This window comes from Hemiscyllium ocellatum, chromosome 42, assembly GCF_020745735.1.
Source record: "Hemiscyllium ocellatum isolate sHemOce1 chromosome 42, sHemOce1.pat.X.cur, whole genome shotgun sequence".
NCBI classification, from domain to species: domain Eukaryota; kingdom Metazoa; phylum Chordata; class Chondrichthyes; order Orectolobiformes; family Hemiscylliidae; genus Hemiscyllium; species Hemiscyllium ocellatum.
Window position 1 is genome coordinate 12228473 of NC_083442.1, and position 16988 is coordinate 12245460.

A 16988-nucleotide genomic window follows, 5' to 3' on the forward strand; every position below is an offset into this window, starting at 1 on the left:
TGTTTATTCAGGACTGTATCACCTACTCGAACTTTGTACGTCACAGGACTGGACCTTGCATCAAGCCATACAGGGCCATTCCCATGGTTTCGGTACCCTGAATTAAATCAGTGGAGTCATGTGGCTGGCATTGGTGTTCCTTATCCTCTTCTCCCACCACCCTTTACCCCAACCCTCACTCCTCAGTCCAGATACATAAAGGTTTAATCTGGTGCGGAGATTTCTCCCCATCAGTAAATCTGCTGAGCCATCCCTGTTGTTGCTTTAAATGAACAGGAACTGGGACAGTTTGGTATCAAGTGACGTTTTGGGCTGCTTCTTTAAGCCTGTCTTTAATGTCTGGACCACTCTTTCTACTAGAGCATTGGACAACAAATGGTATGGATTTGTCCTTATGTGCCATTTGACTTTAGGAAATATTCAATCCCCTGATGGTAAATGACATGCTATTGTCCATGATGATTACTTCCAGGAGTCGAGAGTGTGGTGCTGGAAAAGCACAGCAATTTAGGCAGCATCTGAGGAGCAGCAGCATCAACATTTCAGGCGTATGCCCTTCATTGGCTTATGCCCAGAACATCAATTCTCCAGCTCCTTGAAGGCTAGCTGACCTGCAGTGCTTTTCCAGTACCACATTCTGAACTCTGATCTCCAACATCTGCAGTCCTCACTTTCTACCAATACCTCTAGGAGTCCGTGTATCGCGAACAATGCTTCCAGTTTCTTACTCATTATTGCTGAGTTTGCCGAATAAATTTTCTGCACATCCAACCCCAATGACAAGGAACATTGACCCCATGAAAGAACTAGCATAGTCGACATGCATACAACCAAGTCCAGGGTTTATCTGGCCATCCCCATGAATGTAGAGATGTTGCTATTAAATTTTCTGTCCTTGTTGGCACTCTGGGCACTGCCCAGCTATGTCGGCATCCAACCCTGGCCACCGGACATCGTTTCTTGCTATCATCTTCATCTTGGAAACACCTGGATGACTGTGGTGGAAATCAGCCAGTATCTGCCAGTGACCTTTACTCAGGACCTTTGCTCCCCACAGAAATATGCTATTCTCTACAATGCTCTAGTCTTACAAAGTCCAGAAAAGTTTCAATCCTGGTTGTGTTGGCCCTTCTGTTTCACTATTACCACCAACTGTTGTGGTTTTGCTAGGACAGGATCTTTTTGATATTGTCCACAGTGATTGGAAGGGTGTCCAAAGTGGATTCTTCCAGAACGACACCACTGGTGGAGCATCTGCCAGTGGGAGGTGGCTGAAGACATTTGTGTTAGCCAATTGGCTTCACGGACAATGTTCTAACTTGTACAGGCTGAGAAGAACGGGCCAGTGCTGAAGCTATGAGTGGCACCGCCTTGTCGTCTTTCAGTACCCCTAGCTGAAGTTTGTGATCTGTTACTATGACAAATTCCTGTCGATAGAGATACTAGTAGAACTTCCTCACACCCAAGATGACCACCAAACCTTGCTTCTCTATCTGGCTATATTTCCGTCCAGCATCAACTAAAGCTCAGGAAGCATATGCTATCGGCATTCCTCTCTGTTGGGCCACCGGTGAGACAACGTTACCCAGGTACCATACGGGGAGGCATCACATGTCAGCACTGCTTCTCGCTTTGGATTAGTGGGCCAACACCTTAGATGATGATAGTTGCTTTTCCATTTCCCTAAAGGCTACTTCATGGCTACGGTACCGTTCCCAAGACTGACCCTTTTTTGAAAGCATGTGTAAGGGTGCCAAGATGGAGGACAGGTTACATATGAATTTTCCATAATAATTCACTAACCCAAGGAAAGATGTAAGCTCCAGTACAGCTGTGAGAGCCAGGGCTCCTTTGATCGCCCTAACTTTATCCTCCAATTGATGTAACCCAGTTTTGTCAACTCTGTAACCCAAGGAGATCACTTCGGGCACCTGGAGCACACATTATTCCCTTCTAAGGTATGCGCCTGCCTGGGAGAAATGTTTAAGCACTCTGTTCAAGTTCTCTAAATGCTCTGTTTAGGTCTCCCTGTTATTAGTACGTCATTCAGATAAATGGAAAACTGGGGTAGCCCTTGTAAAATGTTCTCCATGGTCTGCTGAACGGCAATCTTTTATATTGATATAAATCCTTATGGGTACTAATTGCAGCTTATTATTGGACCTCCTCATCCAGTCACAATTGCAGGTAGGTGTGGCTTATGTCCAGCTTCATAAAAGAGAGCCGCCTCCACTTCCCTGGCCAACTTTGCATACGAGTCCTCTATGTGAGGGATCAGGTATTTATCCAGCTGCGAGAAGTGGTTTACCGTTTGCTTAAATTCCCCACAAAGGTGAACTAAGCCGTAAGACTTCACAATCGATACAACCATTCTGCATACTCCAAACTCCACTGGTTGCATATTAATGGCCAGCCTGGTCAGGCCCAGGACAGACCCATGAGGAGATCCCCTGACCTGCCCTCCCTCCTCCACACTGGGTGCCCAAAAATCAGGAACATGGATCTGAACCAAAAACATAAAAGAAGATTCTTAAGGAACCAAAAAGGAAGTGCAGATGGCCCCACCCCATATATACGTCGTCTGTGGAGTCCACAGCACACAGAACCAGCAGTTTGCCTGGGAGTCTGTGAACCACTACAATCTGCGATTGCAAGGGACTGCTATGTGCAGCACTCTCTACCCTTTCCTAAGCTTTTTTGCCTGTAAACCCCCACACTACTCTGTAACAGCAGTAGTGCTTATATTTTCCCCAGCACTCATGTCGTGGATGTGCAGGTGTAGGACACAATAAATGAATGAATGAATGCAGAAATCTTTATTCATATTTCACCATCAGGAAGAAAAGAAATACCTGAGCGGCCAGTGACAGGCAGTGCCCATCTCATTAAAGGGCAATGCTGAGTGATCAAAAAAGTAAAGGGGAGGGCAGAGATTAGATCAAAATAGAATCAGAGGTGGAAATAAAACACTCCAGACCTCGAAATGCCCACCTCTCCCGGAAAACCTCAAGGGTGTTGGTAGACACTGCATGCTACTTCTCCAGGGACACCCGGGCCTGGACGTAACTGTGGAAGAGGGGCAGGCAATCAGCCATAACAACAGCCTCCACAACCTGCTGCCTGGACCTTTTTATGCCCAGGAGCAGACCAACAAGGAGATCCTCTGACCCATCCTCCCCGCTGCTACACCGGGTGCCCAAAGATCAGGAGCATGCGACTGAAATGCAACCAAAAGCAGAGGAGAATGTTTTCCAGAAAACTGAAAAGTGAGTGCAAACGCCCACACCCCGTATATATATGGTCCACGGATTCCACCCCACCACAGAACAAGCAGTTGGACTGGGTGTCCGCGAACCAACACAATCTGCGGTTAGAGGGGACTACTGCATGCAGCACCCTCCACCCTCTCCTGGTTATATTCTTTTCTCCATAATGCAGCAATTGCTCACCTCTCAACACACACACAGGTGTTCAGTCTTTACAGAGGCCTAGTCACCCACAAAGAGCCAGGCCTACCCATATGGTGCCAGCTCATCTCACAAGGGCTCAGTCCAAACACCAAACAAGTAAAAAGACATTCGAAAGAAAGAAAACCAGAGTGCAAGGGCTGAGCCCTGCCTCTAAATCAACATAGTCCTCTTCTCGAAGGCCGTAACAAGCCAGTGAAACAACAGTTCCCTAATGAGAACTGAGCTACACATTTACTGTGTTGATCAGGCAGCTTAAAAATCAATCCTCAATAAAAAGCAATACCAGTTAACAAACTGACTAAATAATTCAGCCAGTTCAGGAATCAGGTTTCCCCCAAATAAAAGCAGAAACCAACAGCAGCAGTAACACACTGACTATGGCCCAGCCAGGAGAGTCAGTTCCCAAAACTGAGGAGACTATATCTCCTGGTTATGTTTTTCTTCTAATTTTCTTTTTTTTAAAATTTTTTTCCTTTTTCCCCTGCACTACCACCTAACTGTTGTAGTGCTTATTTCTCCCCAGCACCCATGTTGTGTGTGTGCAGGTGTAGGACACAGTGAAGAACAACAAGTATTTAAATCTTTATTTGTAGTCCACCACCAGGAAGGATGGGTAATGCTGCATGATCAAAAAAGTGAAGGGGAGGGCAGTGATTAAATCAAAATAGAGTTGGAGGGGGAAATAAAATATTCCACTTCCTGCCGTGCCCACCTTCCCCTGAAAATCTCGAGGTTGTTGGTGGACCCCATATTCTCCTTCTCCAAGGACACCCAGGCTCTGACATATCCGCAGAAGATGGGCAGGCAGTCAGCCATAATGACACCCTCCACGGCCCGCTTTATGGCCAGTTTGGCCAGGTTCAGGAGCAGACCCACAAGGGTCCTCTGACCTACCCTCTCTCCTCTGCATCGGGTGCCCAAAGATCAGGAGCATGGGGCTGAAGCGCAAACAAAAACAGAGAAGAAGGTTTTTAAGAAAATCAAAAAGAGAGTGCAAGTACCTACACCTAATATATACATGGTCAATGGACTCTGCAGCACCACAGAACAAGCAGTTGGGCTGGGAGTCCGTGAGCCAACACAATCTGCGGTTGCAGAGGACTACTACATGCAGCACCCTCCACTTTCTTCTGGTTATATTTTGTTTTTATTGACTAAAAATATTTAATGCAAATTGTCAAGAATTACAGTATGACAATATTTAGAATGATTGCAAGGTTTTTACACAATAGAATTGTTATACATACATGATAAGCTTGCATAAGACCGTTTTTTACTGGAGACCCAGTGACCCTGTTAAAACGTTTTACACCATGTTTATCTCATAAGTAGGTACAATTATTTAAGTCAAAACAATTATGCATTAAACTAACCCCACATTCACAGTATGACTTAAATTCAAACAACTCTCAAATGCTCTTGACAGCTATTCAGTAAGAATAAAAACAGTGTCAAAATGAAGTTGTTCAAAATGCATGGTAGAACTATCATACAGGTTAAACCATTTTATTTTATAACTAACTAATACTTGCAGCCCCTCTCCTGGTTATATTGGTCAGCCAGGGCTTTCCTCGATGGCCCAAGTTAACAACCCTAATTAAGGATCTGGTCAACAAGATTCAGCTGGTTCCAATCAAAAACAATGAGTATATGAGTAGGAAGGGTTGAGAGGGATATTGGCCAAACGCTGGCAAATGGGACTAGATTAATCTAGGCTATCTGGTCGGTATGGATGAGTTGGACAGAAGAGTGTTTCCCTTGTGTACATTATTATGACTCTGTGATTCTTCGGCACAGTGGTAATATCCCCACATCATTCGACCTTGCTGCAAAAAAATACCCAAGTCCATCTCACAATTAGCCAATAAAACATTGTCATTGAGTCACTACAATGTGGAAGCAGGCAATTCAACCCATGAAGTCCACAGCAACCCCTCCGAAATGCACCCCATCCAGACCCACTCTCCTACTTTATCCCTGTACCTTGCATTTCTCATTGGCTAATCCACCTAGCCTGCAGTCCTCTGTATTGTATGGGCAATTTAGCATGGCCAATCCACCTAACCTGCACATTTTTGGACTGGTAAGATTCAATTCAAAGTCCCAAAGTTGGAAGAACAGTCCCTCATTCTAAATTCTAAACAAACTGCAGATTCCTTCTTGAAGTGTGCGCAGTATTTACCGTGACATGTATGTTAGAGCTGAAATTTGCAATTGTTAGAGAAAAGCAATAGGGTATAGGTTTGCTCGCTGAGCTGTAGGTTTGACCTCCAAGCTTCACTTGGAGGTCGCCACTGATGATGTTACTTAGCCAGGTAATGAAACATCTGGATATCAAACCTATAGCTTAGCGAACAAACCTACACCCTAAACTTCAACCTGAGCTACAAACCTTCACAAACCTTGCAGAAAAGCAATAAACAAGACAAAGAAAATATTTTTAAAAATCAAAATTATTAAGTTGAAAGAAATCTATTTGGGAAAATACGAGTTTGTTCAATTTGATCGACGAGATTGTAAAACAGAGAATTATTTAAATGGAGAGGGACTGCAAAGTTCTGTTGTACAAAGGGATAGGAGTATCCTCTTACATTAATTGCAAACAGCATGCAGGCGCCATAAGCATTTAGGAAGGCAGTTAGAATTGCACTTTATTGTAAGAGGGATGAAATATAAAAGTATGTAATTCTTGCTGAAGCTATTCAATAAATAATTTGCAATATATAGGTGAAATCACAGTTAGAGTGCTTCATACACTTTTGACCTCACTACGCAAAGAGCCAATTCATAAGTTCATTCCTGAGATGAAAGAGTTGGCTTTTGAGAAAGGCTGAAATAGTTTGGATCTCTGCCAATTGGGCCTTAGAAGAATGAGAGTAGCCTTAGTGATGCATGTAATGTTCTGAGGAAACTTGACAGGATGAATGATGAGGGAATGTTTCTCCTTGTGGAGAAATCTAAAACTGGAAGAATAATTTAAAAGTAAGGAGTCTCTCAGTTAAGACAGACCTAAACATTTTATTTCTCTCAAAAGGACATTAATCTTTGAATTTCTCTACCCAAAAAAGCAGTGAAAACTTTTCATTCATAGAATTCAGTCATAGAATCCGTACAGTATGGAAACAGCCGAAATGGCCCAACAAGTCCACATCGACCCTCTGAAGAGTAACCTACCCAGACCTATTCCCCTACCCTATTATTTTACCTTTCCCTGACTAATGCACCTAACCTACATATCCCTAAACTATATGGGCAATTTAGCATGGCCAATTCACCTAACCTGTGCACCTTTGGACTGTGGGAGGAAGCCCATGCAGACACAGGGATAATGTGCAAACTCCACACAGACAATTGCCCAAGGGTGGAATCGAGCCCGGGTCCCTGGCGCTGTGAGGCAGCAGTGCCAATCACTTAGCCACCATGCCACCCCTTGAAGATATTAGAGAAAAAACAAAATTTTTGCTCTGTCATCCCACCATTGTTTTAGTACATAGAACAGTACAGCCCCTTCAGCCCTCGATGTTGTGCTGACCTTTAATCCTAGTCTAAGATCAAACAAACCTACATACCCTTCATTTTACTCTCATCCATGTGCCTATTCAAGAGTTGCTTAAATGACCCTAATGTGTCTGACTCCAGTACCACTGCTGGCAATGCATCCCACGCACCCACCATTCTTTAACATCTCCCCTAAACCTTCCTCCAATCACCTTTAAATTATGCCCCCTCGTGATAGCCATTTCCACCCTGGGAAAAACTCTCTTATTATCCGTGTCTATCTATGTCTCTCATCATCTTGTACACCTCTGTCAAGTCACCTCACATCCTTCTTTGCTCCAATGAGAAAAGCTCTTGCTCCCTCAACCTTTCTTCATAAGACATGCCCTCCAGTCCAAACAGCTTTCTGGTAAATCTCCTCTGCACCCTCTGGAAAGCTTCCGCATCCTTCCTATAATGAGGTAACCAGAACTGAACACAATATTCCAAGTGTGCTCTAACCAGAGCTCTGTAGAGCTCAGCATAACCTTATGGCTGTTAAACTCAATCCTCCTGATAATGAAAGGCAACACACCATATGCCTTCTTAATAACCTTATCGACTTAGGTGGAGGCTTTGAGATATCTGTGGAAGTAGACCCCACAATCCCTCTGTTCATCCACACTGCCCAAAATCCTGCCTTTAACCCTGTATTCAAATTCCTCCTTCCAAAATGAATCACTTCACACTTTTCCAGGTTGAGCTCCATCTGCCACTTCTCAGCCCACTCTGCATCCTGTCAATGTCCCGTTATAACCTACAGCAGCCCTCTTCACTATCCAAAACTCCACCAACCTTCGTGTCATTGGCAAACTTACTAACCCACCCTTCCACTTCCTCATCCAAGTCATTCATAAAAATCACAAAGAACAGAGATCCTAGAACAGATTCCTGTGGAACACCACTGGTCACCGAGCTCCAGGCTGAGTACTTTCCATCAACTACCACCCACTGTCTTCTGTGGGCCAGCCAATTCAGTATCCAAATAGCCAAATTTCCTTGTATTCCATGTCTCCTTACTTTCTGAATGAGCCTACTATGGAGAACTTTATCAAAAGCCTTGCTAAAATCCATGGACACCACATCCACTACCTTTATCGGTGTATTTTGTCACATTCTCAAAGAATTCAATAAGGCTTGTGAGGCATGACCTACCTCTCACAAAGCAATGCTGACTAGCTCTAATCAAGTCACACTTTTCCAAATAAACATAAATCCTGTCTCTCAGAATCCTGGTCTGTAATTCCCACGGTTATCCCTAATCCCTTTCTTGAAAAGGGAATAACATTTGCCACTCTCCAATCATTTCATACTATTCCAGTGGACAGTGAGGACACAAAGATCATTGCCAAAGGTATAGCATTCTCTTCCCTCGCTTCTCATAGAAACCTTGGTATATCCCATCTGGCCCAGGAGACTTATCTATCCTCATGTTTTTCAAAAATTCCAGCACAGCCTCCTCCTTAACATCAACTTGTTTGAACATATCAGCCTATTTCATGTTGTCCTCACAAACTCTGACCATCCTTTTCTTCCTCACATTAGTGTAGAATGCCTTGGGATTTTCCGTAATTCGACTCACCTAGGCTTTTTCATATTGTCTTCTCGCTCTCCTAAGTCCATTCTTCAGTTCCTCCCTGGCTGCTTTGTAACCCTATAGAGCCCTGTCTGATCCTTGATTCCTCAACCTTAAATAAGTTTCCTTCTTCCTCTTGACTAGATATTTCACATCTCTCGTCATCCAAGGTTCCTTCACCCTGCTATCCCTTCCTTGCCTCAGTGGGACAAACCTACCCAGCACTCACAACAAGAGCTCCCTAAATAACCTCCACATTTCTGTTGTGCATTTTCCTGAGAATATCTGTTCCCAATTTGTGCTCCAAAGTTCCTGCCTAATAACATTGTATTTCCCCCTCCCCCAATTAAATACCTTCCCATACCATCTGCTCATATCTCTCTCCGTGGCTACTTTAACGGTCAGAAAGTTGCAAACACCATCATGGAAATGCTCTCCCACCAAGAGATCTGACACCTGGTCTGGTTCGTTGCCAAGCACCAAATCCAATATGGTCTAGTCGGCCAAATCCTTCCTGGACACACCTGACAAAATCTGTTCCATCCAAACTATTTTCTCTAAGGAGGTTCCAATCAATATTAGGGAAGTTGAAGTCACCCATGACAACGTTGATGCTATTGTCGATAGATGATATCTTTCTTACAACTTTTGAAATAAATAACATAATGAAGCAATTTACGAACTTAATAATTCCTTTTTTCATAAAATAATCTATGATCTGTGAATGCATTTATAATAAAATAGTGAATTATTTTATATACAGTAATTTTTAGAGAAAGTAGTGACAAATAACATGATTTGTCATTAACTATTTGTGTATTTTTAAAATTATAAGCATACAAATGTGAGTTTCAAAGTGATAGGTATTGTATGTATGTTGGTACTCAATTTTAAAGGAATTAGTGCTTTGTAAATTCATAAACCATTGCATTTCAGTACTTGTTATTAACAGTTTTAAATGCAATATTGGCAATGAATTTCAAAACCTTGGAAAAATCAAAGCAGCAGGAGTGAATGTTGCCTGACTTATCACATAGCATATCCACATTTAGTGATATGGATGAAAATAACTGTTACATTTAAACAAAGTAGATGCTTATGAAAGGAATGTGATATAAATTGATTTAATCACATGTTGCAACACCTAATTTATTGCAGACAACCGTAAAGGTTTTTGTTTCTCCGAAGTACTTCAGACTATGTGTCAGATGGCCTCCAGTAGTCGACGTCTTGTTACAAAATCAGAATGCTGCTGTGATGGTGGACGTGGCTGGGGTGCACAATGTGAAATCTGCCCTTTTCCAGGAACAGGACCCTATAAAAAACTATGTCCACTTGGACCTGGTTACACCACAGATGGAAAAGGTAATTTGTCAAATTTGATCAGAAATACTCTATAATTTCTTTTTTTGGTCTGTGTTTATATATTTCGATTCCATGTGTTTACATATCATATGGGCGGCACTGTGGCACAGTGGTTAGCACTGCTGCCTCACAGCGCCAGGGACCTGGGTTCAATTCCCGCCTCAGGCGACTGACTGTGTGGAGTTTGCACGTTCTCCCCGTGTCTGCGTGGGTTTCCTCCGGGTGCTCCGGTTTCCTCCCACAGACACAAAGATGTGCGGGTCAGGTGAATTGGCCATGCTAAATTGCCTGTAGTGTTAGGTAAGGGGTATATGTAGGGGTATGGGTGGGTTGCGCTTCGGCGGGTCGGTGTGGACTTGTTGGGCCGAAGGGCCTGTTTCCACACTGTAAGTAATCTAAAAAAAAATAATATATTGGATAATGACAGAATAATCCAAGTAATGATTTTCTTTATGAAAATAGTTCTAAAATTTGAAAGAACACTATGTTTTCATTCTTATGAGTGTTTTCAGATGTGTTGATGCGTGCTCTATTAAAGCATGCATCCCTTCCTTTTCTTCCAACCCCGCCCCCACCATCGCACTAGCCCACCTCAGCCAGTGAACCCCAATCCTGCCTTCACTCAGCAGTGGTCTAGGTCATTCACTAATTGGGACTCTTGAATTACCACAGCTAGCTACATTTAAAGAGCAAGAGACAAAGAAACTGCAGATGCTGGAATCCAAGGTAGACAAACGGAGGCTGGAAGAATACAGCAAACTAGGCACTGTCAGGAGGTGGAGAAGTCAACATTTAGGGTGTAACCTTTCTTCAGAACTGGGGGTGGTGTGAGGGGAGCGGCAGATAAAGGAGATGGGGAGGACAGGGTGATGAAGTTGGGATAGGTAAAGACAGGTACAAGGTACAACCTGGTTGGGAGGAAGGTTCGATGAGAGGAATGGAAGGGAGGGGGAGGGAAAGAGGCTGGGAAGGGAGTCAGGTGACAGGAAGAAAGGTTATTTGAAATTAGAGAATCCATTGTTGAGTCCTCCAGGCTGTAGGCTGCCCAGGTGGAAGATGAGGTGTTGTTCCTCCAATTTGCGGTTTGATTTGTCGTGACAACGGAAGAGGCCAATGTCTGAAAGGGAGTGGAAAGGGGAATTAAAATGGGCAGTGATTGGGAGGTCCAGTCAGCCCCTGCAGGCCCAGCTGAGATGCTCAGTGAAATGTTCCCTTCGTTGGTCCCCCGATATAGAGAAGACAGCGTCGGAGCACTGGATGGAGGAGAAGCAGGTGAACCTCTGTCTCTCCTGGGTGGACTGTTTGGGGCCCTGGATAGAGGTGAGGGAGGTAGTGTGCCAGCAGGTTTTGCATTGTTTCCGGTTGCAGGGGAAGATACCTGGGTGTTCGGGGTGGGGTTGGTGGGGAGGGTGGTGCGAACCAAGGATTGGCGAAGGGAACGGTCCTTACGGAAGGCAGAGAAGGGTGGGAAGGGGAAGATGTTCTTGGTGAGCGGGACTCTATTTGGAATTGGCACACATGCTTAAGGATGATGCGTTGGATATGGAGACCGGAGAGGTAGTTGATGAGGACAAGGGGGAGCCTGACATTATTTCGTTTAGTGGGGGATGGGATTTAGAGCAGTGGAATAGGGAATGGAAGCAGTGTGGTGGAGGACTGTCTGGGTGACAGAGGGAAGAAAAGCACGTTGTTCAAACTAGGCGGACATGTGGAATGCTTGGGAGTGGAACGTCTCCTCGTCTGAGCAGATGTGGCAGAGGCAGAGGAATTGGGAGAATGGGATGGAGTTTTTGCAGGATACTGGGTGGGAGGAGGTGTAATCCAGACAGGTGTGATAGTCTGTGGATTCATAGTAAATGTCCGTCTGGAGACTGTCGTCGGAGATGGAAATGGAGAGGTCAACATAAAGGAAGGGCGCGTCTGAGATGGACCAAGTGAGTTTGAGGGCAGGGTAGAAGTTGTGGGTGAAGTCGATGAACTGCTCCAGTTCAGCCTGGGTGTAGCAGCAGACGTGTTGTGACACAGTGCCCCAAATAAAGAAATGCCAGCATCCAATTAGCCAGACTATCATCTCCCCTCCTTATCACACCACCACCTTGACTGAGGAACGACAAGCTGCTGGCTACTTAAACGATGTTCTGACATGTACTACAGTGGGCCTTCCCTGAATGAAGTGATGGAGTTATCCCATTGACTGTCAAGTTATTTGAATTATGTTCTGTCTCTGCTATGAACTCAACATACTCACTGAAACTGGATATTAAAGAGCAGTTATTTTCTGATCTAACTGCAAAGAGTTTCTTAAAACTGAACTGCTCGAACTTATTACCTTATATTTAATGTTTTTTTGTTGGGTACATCAAATAGCCTCAGAAGTACACTGCCTGCACTTGTCATTAGCCAAGTAAGCTTCTCGACAAGACCAGGCGCAGTCAAAGGAAAACTGTTTTCACAGTCAAAGATTCAAAAGGTAGCTTGTTAAAGGTTTGCAATTTAGGCCTCTCCAGAAGTATTTGAGGATTTAAGGTAAATATTATGACTGTCATTGGATTTGCACTTGCTGATTTCTCTGAAGTTGCCATGTTATTTGTAATGGAATGTATAAAGTCAGCTGGTGATGGACATGTTAGTTTCAGCAGAAAAGTAGGGGTATAGTAGTCAGCCCTACTCTGAATTTTTTTTTAAAATAACAGGCCGATGATCTTCAATTATCAACTTTCATAGCCAAAGAAAGATATCAACGTTTACTCCAGAGATCAGATTTCTACTCCTCTATCCACTTGTTGCTGCTATTGCTTCAGGCTTCTCAGTGTCACTTGGTAACCCTTCGGGACACTCTGTGATGATGCTTGCATTGTGTAATTTGAATGAAGGTAGTGTGCAATGAGACCCATAACCTCTACTTGCCCTCTAGTTCCAGAGGTATACCTGAAGACAAGGAAGAAGAAGGAATGTTGGAATGCTCTTTACAAGACAAAGCTTCAAACATGTTTCAGTAGTGATGTACACTATGACCACTTTTAATTGGTGTTTCCTTTTGTCACAATAAGTCATTGAGCAGCAAGTATAGATCTTAACAAAATAAATATCCTAATACCTGATGAGGGGGGGCAAGGAGTCTAGCCTTTCATTGCATTAGTTTGCTAACCTGTACATAGACGATGATTTGTAATAGGCAAGTACCACAGTCCTCATTCCTGATGAAGGGCTCACGCCCAAAATGTCGATTATCCTGCTCCTCGAATGCTGCCTAACCTGCTGTGCTTTTCCTGCACCACATTCTCGACTGATCTCCAGCATCTGCACTCCTTACTTTGTTCAAGAATGACACGTGACCATGTCTAGCAGGAGAGAATTTAACCATTTCCATCCAACATTGAATTGCATTGCTATCACTGAATCCCCAACTTCAACATCCTACACATTACCATTGGCCAGAAACAGGAATGAGAAATTTTCACCAATTGGTGAATTTCTGACTTTTTGAATATAGAATGTTGGCATTTGAAATGTTTTCTCGTCATTTGCTTCTTCCTATGAGAAGAAATGGTATGAATGTTTTAGGTCAATGATATATATTAGAAAAGTGTTATAAGAAACTGTATTTGGCCACAACATTCACGCAAAGGAGAGGTCCAGTTTCAGATTGACAACCTTCACATTTAGAAAGCTTGTCAGTGCCGTAGCCTGGGCGCAGGAGAAATCACCAATTCAAAAAGCTAAGATGAACCAAATTATGTTACAGATATCCCACCATGTGAGCAACCAGTACCTTCAGGAGAAAAGAAAAGCAATTATTTTGTGTTCTTTTAGGCCGATTCTATTGTACTTCGACGATCTTGTATTAATTATTTATTTTGTTTCAGATATTGATGAATGTCAAGTTCTTGCAAACCTGTGTCTGAACGGACAATGTATTAATACTGTGGGATCATATCGATGTCTGTGCAAGACTGGTTACACCACCGATCTGTCTGGCGTATCTTGTGTAGGCAAGTATTTAAAAAGTAGCTTTTAGGTACAAGGCGAAAGATCATTAAAAACTGTGCTGATACATTTAAGAAAATAATGGATATAAACACTCAGCAATTTAATGCATGTAGCAAACGATAGCCATTCATCTTTGAACACCACATTAAAACCAAAATTAGCTAACCGTAAGAAACCAAACGTTCTTGACAGTGCAACTAATCTGTTAATGCTCACAGATCCCCTATATTTCAGTATTCGTAAACATTGATTAGGGTAGCTTTAATGTTGTAAATGTCCTCAAACACTTCACAAAAGATAAACCTGTGGCAGAATTATTTTGAGAAAATTTAGACCTTGACAGAAAGAACTTTGGAAGCAGGAAAGAACTCAAGCAAGGAATTAGAAGAGCAAGAACAGGCCATGAAATGACCTTGGCAAGTAGAGTTAAAGAAAATCCCAAGGCATTCCATACATTATTAAAAGCAAAGGGATAACTAGGGAGAAGGTAAGATCACTCAAGGATAAAGAAGGAACATGTGTTTGGAGACAGAAGATGTGAGAGAGATCCTAAATGTGTCGGTATTCACGCAGGAGAAGGATATGGAGGATAGTAAGATTTGTGTGGATCCTGCTACTATGCTCGGGCATTTTGAGATCAAGAAAGAAATGGTGTTGGGCCTCTTGAAGAGCATTAAGATGGATAAGTCACCAGGGCCTGATAGTATCCAAGCCAGGTTATAGAGAGAGGCAAGAGAGGAGATTGCTGGGGCCTTCACCAAGATCTTTGTATCCTCACTAGCTACTGGAGAGATCCCAGAGGACTGGCAAGTAGCTAATGTTGTTCCTCTGTTCAACAAGGGAAGCAGGGATAATCCAGGAAACTATAAACTGATGAATCTCACAATGATACTTGGGAAGAAGCTATTGGAGAGCATTCTTAGGGATAGGTTTTACGCACATTTGTAAAAGCATGGCCCAATTAGGGACAGGAAATTCGACGTTTCGGGCACAAGCCCTTCATCAGGGCTTGTGCCCGAAACGTCGAATTTCCTGTTCCTTGGATGCTGCCTGACCTGCTGCACTTTAACCAGCAACATATTTTCAGCTCTGATCTCCAGCATCTGCAGACCTCACATTTTACCCAATTAGGGACAGTCAGCATGGCTTTGTGCAAGGCAGATCATGCCTTGATTGAATTTTTCAAGGAGGCGACAAAGGTGATTGATGAGTAACGTAAGATGTCTGCATGGATTTTAGTAAGGCTTTCAACATGTCCTTCATGGTATGCTCATCCAGAAGACTAAGATACAAGGGATTTACAGTGACTTGGCTGCTTGGATTTAGAATTGACTTGCCTATAGAAGCAGAGGGTAGCGGTGGAAAGGTGTTTTTCTGGCTGGAGGTCCATGACTAGTGGTGTTCCGCAGAGATCCAGACTGGGACCTTTGCTGTTTGTGACATTTTATAAATAACTTAGATGAAAATGTAGATGGGTGGGTTAGTAAGTTTGCAGACAATACAAAAATTGGTGGAGTTCAGGATATTGTAGAAGTTGTGGTTCTGCTCGCCGAGCTGGAAGTTTTTGCTGCAAACGTTTCGTTCCCTGGCTAGGGAACATCATCAGTGCTGTTGGAGCCACGAGGCTCCAACAGCACTGATGATGTTCCCTAGCCAGGGAACGAAACGTTTGCAGCAAAAACTTCCAGCTCGGCGAGCAGAACCACAACAACGGATACCCAAGCTACAAATCTTCAATCAGATTTTATATTGTAGAAGGTTATCAAATGTAGCAAAATATAGATCAGTTGCAGATATGGGCGGAGAAGTGGCAGATGGAGTTTAATTTGGGTAAGTGTGAATGTTGCACTCTGGGAGATCAAATGTAAAGGAAAAGTGTACAATTAATGGCAAGATTCTAAATAGCATTGATATACAGAGGCGTCTTGGGGATCAAGTCCATAGCTCCCTGAAGTGGCCACTCAAGTAGATAGGGTGGTACAGAAGTCCGATAACATGCTTGCCTTTATTGGTCAGAGAATTGAAAATTGATGTCATGTTGCAGCTTTATAAGACTTTGCTTAGGCCACACTTGGAGTATTGCATTCAATTCTGATTGCACACTACAAGAAGGATATGGAGGCTTTGGAGAGGGTGCAGAAAAGATTTACCAGGATGCTGCCTGGATTAGAGGTACAAGCTGTAAAGAGAGGTCGGAAAAGCTTGGGTTATTTTCTCTGGAGCAGCGGATGCTGAGGTGAGAGTTGATAAAAGTCTATAAAATTATGCATCGCATGGATAGGGTTGACAGAATCTTTTATCCAGTGTTGAAATGTCTAATACGAGGGGGCATGCATTTAAGGTGAGAGGGAAAAAGTTCAAAGGAGATGTGAGAGGCAAGTTTATTTTTTACATAGTCTGGAACGCACTGCCAGGGGTGGTGGTGGACGCAGATATGATAAGGGCATTAAAGGGACTTTCAGATAAGTACATGAATATGCAAGGAATGGAGAGATATGGACAAGGACAGGCAGAAGTGATTAGTTTAACTTGGCATCGGGTTCGGCACAACATCGTGGGCCCATTCCTGTGGTGTAAAGTTCTATGTTCTGTTCTAATTTTGGAACACTTAAGGTGAGAATTCCCAGAGTATATGACCGAAGGCAAGGACATTAACAGGATGGTTTTGGGAAGGTTTGAACTGCGAGCTACTCAATTATTACCAGAAAAAAATGAAACGATGCTCGAAAAATTGTCTTTCTATTTCAATTTTCAGGAAAACCTTGTGAATAGGTACTCAGCCTTCACCACACAACAGACAAGAAGCTACTTAAATAGCAAGTTGTGGTCATTGTCTGTTGAAGGGCCCATTCACAGTTTTTATGTTCAAGTGGGTGAGGTAACTATTCGGCAAGATTGTATCAAATATACTAAGCATTAAATGCTTAACATAAGAGCACATAAGATATAAATCAGGAAAAGAAGTAGGCTTTTCAGTCATTCAATCTTACTCCACCATACAGTAGTATCATGGCTAATCAATTTATGTTTTGAATTGGACAGGCTAGGGT

The 16988-nt window shown here is 43.1% G+C and overlaps 1 protein-coding gene across 1 annotated transcript in view; it reads left to right on the top strand.

Moving 5' to 3' along the window:
- LOC132834735 (fibrillin-1-like) overlaps window positions 1-16988 on the top strand; it is a 589699-nt gene that overhangs the window by 532166 nt on the left and 40545 nt on the right. The window contains exons 57-58 of the mRNA XM_060853700.1: window positions 9742-9948; window positions 13815-13940. Coding sequence (XP_060709683.1) covers window positions 9742-9948; window positions 13815-13940 — 333 coding nt within the window. The remainder of the gene's footprint in view (window positions 1-9741; window positions 9949-13814; window positions 13941-16988) is intronic.